Below are 5,000 nucleotides of genomic sequence, written 5' to 3' on the forward strand. Positions count from 1 at the left end.
TCTTCACGTACCTGCTACACAACCTATTCTGGATTGTGTATGCTTCGGTGCAGGTATGTGCAGCATAAACGAGGGACGGAGGGGTAAGGAAGAAGGGAGAGGGGGGGGGGGACGGAGGAGAGGCGGGCTGGGACTAAGGTAAAGGGGGAGGGAGGGAAGCAGGCAGGGAGAATAGGAGGGAAGGAGGGAGCTGTGGTGAAAATTGAAAAGAGGAGAAGAGAAGAGAGATAGATAGATAGATAGATAGATAGAGAGAGAGAGAGAAGAGAGATAGATAGATAGATAGATAGATAAAGAGAGAGAGAGAGAGAGAGAGAGAGAGAGAGAGAGAGAGAGAGAGAGAGAGAGAGAGAGAGAGAGAGAGAGAGAGAGAGAGAGAGAGAGAGAGAGAGAGAGAGAGAGAGAGAGAGAGAGAGAGAGAGAGAGAGAGAGAGAGAGAGAGGTTGAGGAAAGGAAAAAGAGAAACAGAAACTGACAGATATACAGACAGAGGGACAATAGAAGAAAAAAGTAATTAAGGAAGACAGAAGAGTTAAAGGGAGATAAAGACCGAGAAACATCAAAGAAAAAAACAAACGAAATAAGGAACAAGGAAAAAGAAGAGGTAGAAGGCAAAGAGACACAAGAAGGAGAGGGGAAAGGAGCCAAGAGACCCAACTGTGTCTCCAGGACCCAGCTGATAAGGATAATCACATTTTCTTTCCACAGCCGCTGCATAAACATTCCATCCTTCTAAATGGAAATTATGCAGTTTCTCAGACATGGTTAAGTGGAAGACACATTGACTTTTATTCATGTGTTTATTTTTAACTTTCCCGTAATCGTTAATAACTTCGTTCTTCTCATTATTATTATCATCATCATGATTTATATGATTTCCATTGTTGTTATTATTATTGTTATAATTGATATTATCTTTATTATTATTATCATCATCATCATCAATATTACTATCATTATCATTATTATTGTTATTGTTATTGGAAGTAATATTACTATGATTATCATTATTATATTACAACTGTTACTACTACTATTATTATCATTATCATTAGTAATATATCATTACTATTATTATTATCATCATTATCAATCATTATTATGATCCTTCTTATTATCATGATCATTATATATTTTTTATTCATATTATCGTTATCACTGTCATTAGTATTGTTATTACTACCATTTACATAATTGAAAAATGCCCTTAAGAAATACGAATTCGGAGACATAATGGTTTACATTTCGTCCAATTACCTTAATTAAATCACATGTAATGAAAAAGTAATGTGAATAATCGTGTCCTGAATAGTTAAAGGTAGTAAAAAAATATCGAAGTTAAACGAATTACCTTACGTTGGTATTAGCTATATTAAATGGCCCGTCAAATTCACCAAAAAACATTAATCTCAATAGTGAAAAGATGTTAATGAGGATAATAATGATGGTAACAATATTGGCATTTATGACAAATGATAATGGTAATAACAGTTATGATGACGATAATGAAAATGATGACGATGAAGACGACAACGATGCTGAGGATAATGATGTTGATGATGATAATGATATCAATAATAATAATAATAATAATAATAATAATAATAATAATAATAATAATAATAATAATAATAATAATAATAATAATAATAATAATAATAATAATGATAATAATAATAATAGTTTGTGATGATAACGATGGTTGCAACGATGATGATGATGGTTTTGATGATTTTATTACTATTATCATTATCATTATAAATATTATTCTTAGTGTTACTATCATTAGGATAATAATAATGATAAGATAAAGATAATGGGTATTTTTTTTTCATTATGATTATTATTATCATCTTTATTATAACAACAATGAGCATTCCTCACACCAGACCACAAGGAACTTAAGGAACTTATTCAAGGACAAATTTCACCTCCCTGTAATTAAACGGCCTAAAGTAAACACCAATTAATTTCACTCGGATTTAATTGCTTTAATCACACACCAATCAGATTAGCTTATCCAAACACCAATTAATGCAAAGGAAAATGAGATTCACCTTAACCAAACCGCAGTTAAACGTAACACAACTTTAATTACCGTCTTCTGTACTTTGAAAACCTTCATATTTACTTTGTACACCCCCCCCCCCAAAAAAAAAAAAAAAAAAAAATTAATAAATTAGTATATTAATCAATGTTTTTCTCTCTCTTTTCTCTCCACACACGCTTTTCTTTACATGATTTAGATTATTATCAGCTGTATTTTCATAATCTCCATCTTTGTTTATCAGATTTTTTAAATTAATTTATCTACAGCTCTCCACATGACTTAAATTACCATCTTCTCTACTTTCATAATTCCCATTACCGCTTTATTTATCAGTTTTTCTTTACATTAAATTATCTATCTACGTTCTTCCACAGAACTTAAATTACCATCTTCTTTACTTTCCCGATCTTCAATTACACTTTATTTTCATTTCTACTTTATCAGATTTTTATACTTTATTTATCTGCGTGTCTGCACGTCTTAAATTACCATCTTCTTTACTTCCCAATTTTCAGTTCTATTTTATCAGATTTTAAAAATTTATTTATCTACTTTCCACAGGATTTTAAATTGCCATTTTCTTTACTTTCGCAATCTCCAATTTTATTTCATTTATCAGATTTTTAAAATTTATTTATCAACCTCTACCATCTTTACTTCCCAATTTTCAGTTCTACTTTATCAGGTTTTATACAATTGCCATCTTCTTTACTCTCGCAATCTTCATTTTTATTTCATTTATCTAATATCTTTCTTTCCATCTCTTCACAGACAATGGTCAACGAGAGCATCGGTTGTACCTTCTTTGTTGCTCTAAGTTACTTCAACTTGACCAACTTCATGTGGATGTTTGTGGAAGGTAAGTTGAGGTGGATTTGTCTCGTCGGTTTTGGGCGGAAGTGGATGTAAGTGGATGCGAGGGGGTAGGGGTGGGTGGGGATGGGATTGGGTGGTTAGATTTAGGTATTTATTGTTTGTTTTTTTATTTTCATTGTTATGGTCATTGGGTGATTAGCTTTATCTATTGTTTTTTATACATTGTTATTGTTTTTTATACATCGTTATTGTTATGGTCATTGGATGATTAGTTTTATCTATTGTTTTTTTATACATTGTTATTGTTATGGTCATTGGGTGATTGGCTTTAAGTATCTATTGTTTTTTTTATATATTGTTATTGTTATGGTCATTGGGTGATTGGCTTTATCTATTGTTTTTTATATATTGTTATTGTTATGGTCATTGGGTGATTGGCTTTAAGTATCTATTGTTTTTTATACATTGTTATTGTTATGGTCATTGGGTGATTAGCTTTAAGTATCTATTGTTTTTTATATATTGTTATTGTTATGGTCATTGGGTGATTGGCTTTAAGTATCTATTGTTTTTTTTTATTCATTGTTATTGTTATGGTCATTGGGTGATTGGCTTTATCTATTGTTTTTTATACATTGTTATTGTTATGGTCATTGGGTGATTGGCTTTAAGTATCTATTGTTTTTTATATATTGTTATTGTTATGGTCATTGGGGGATTAGCTTTAAGTATCTATTGTTTTTTTATATATTGTTATTGTTATGGTCATTGGGTGACTAGCTTTAAGTATCTATTGTTTTTTTATATTCATTGTTATTGTTATGGTAATTGTTTGATTAGCTTTAAGTATCTATTGTTTTTTTTTATATATTGTTATTGTTATGGTCATTGGGTGATTGGCTTTAAGTATCTATTGTTTTTTTTTATATATTGTTATTGTTATGGTCATTGGGTGATTGGCTTTAAGTATCTATTGTTTTTTTAATACATTGTTATTGTTATGGTCATTGGGTGATTAGCTTTAAGTATCTATTGTGTTTTTTTATACATTGTTATTGTTATGGTCATTGTTTGATTAGCTTTAAGTATCTATTGTTATTTTAATACATTGTTATTGTTATGGTCATTGGGTGATTAGCTTTAAGTATCTATTGTTTTTTATATATTGTTATTGTTTTGGTCATTGGGTGATTAGCTTTAAGTATCTATTGTTTTTTTATACATTGTTATTGTTATGGTCATTGGGTGATTGGCTTTAAGTATTTATTGTTTTTTTTATACATTGTTATTGTTATGGTCATTGGGTGATTGGCTTTAAGTATCTATTGTTTTTTTTTATACATCGTTATTGTTATGGTCATTGGGTGATTGGCTTTAAGTATCTATTGTTTTTTTATACATTGTTATTGTTATGGTCATTGGGTGATTGGCTTTAAGTATCTATCGTTTTTTATACATTGTTATTGTTATGGTCATTGGGTGATTGGCTTTAAGTATCTATTGTTTTTTTATACATTGTTATTGTTATGGTCATTGGGTGATTGGCTTTAAGTATCTATTGTTTTTTATACATTGTTATTGTTATGGTCATTGGGTCATTAGCTTTAAGTATCTATCGTTTTTTATACATTGTTATTGTTATGGTCATTGGGTGATTGGCTTTAAGTATTTATTGTTTTTTTTATACATTGTTATTGTTATGGTCATTGGGTCATTAGCTTTAAGTATCTATTGTTTTTTTATATATTGTTATTGTTATGGTCATTGGGTGATTGGCTTTAAGTATCTATTGTTTTTTATACATTGTTATTGTTATGGTCATTGGGTGATTGGCTTTAAGTATCTATTGTTTTTTTTATACATTGTTATTGTTATGGTCATTGGGTGATTAGCTTTAAGTATCTATTGTTTTTTATACATTGTTATTGTTATGGTCATTGGGTCATTAGCTTTAAGTATCTATTGTTGTTTTTATATTGTTATTGTTATGGTCACTGTTTGATTAGCTTTAAGTATCTATTGTTTTTTTATATATTGTTATTGTTTTGGTCATTGGTACCGTTTCCAGGATTATTGTTGTTATATTTATTATGTAATTATTATTATTACTATCAAAGGGATGATAATGAGTGTG

The 5,000-nt window shown here is 29.6% G+C and overlaps 1 protein-coding gene across 4 annotated transcripts in view; it reads left to right on the forward strand.

Annotated features, from left to right (window-relative positions):
- The window catches only part of LOC113828782 (diuretic hormone receptor), a 133,525-nt gene that overhangs the window by 93,836 nt on the left and 34,689 nt on the right, over positions 1 to 5,000 (forward strand). For all 4 annotated transcript variants that reach the window (XM_070134977.1, XM_070134980.1, XM_070134978.1 and 1 more), the window contains exons 5-6: positions 1 to 53; positions 2,822 to 2,909. The exon at positions 1 to 53 is cut by the window's left edge and continues 41 nt beyond it. In XM_070134977.1, the coding sequence (XP_069991078.1) occupies positions 1 to 53; positions 2,822 to 2,909 (141 nt within the window). The remainder of the gene's footprint in view (positions 54 to 2,821; positions 2,910 to 5,000) is intronic.

The sequence above is a fragment of the Penaeus vannamei genome, chromosome 20 (genome assembly GCF_042767895.1).
Source record: "Penaeus vannamei isolate JL-2024 chromosome 20, ASM4276789v1, whole genome shotgun sequence".
Classification (NCBI taxonomy): Eukaryota; Metazoa; Arthropoda; class Malacostraca; order Decapoda; family Penaeidae; genus Penaeus; species Penaeus vannamei.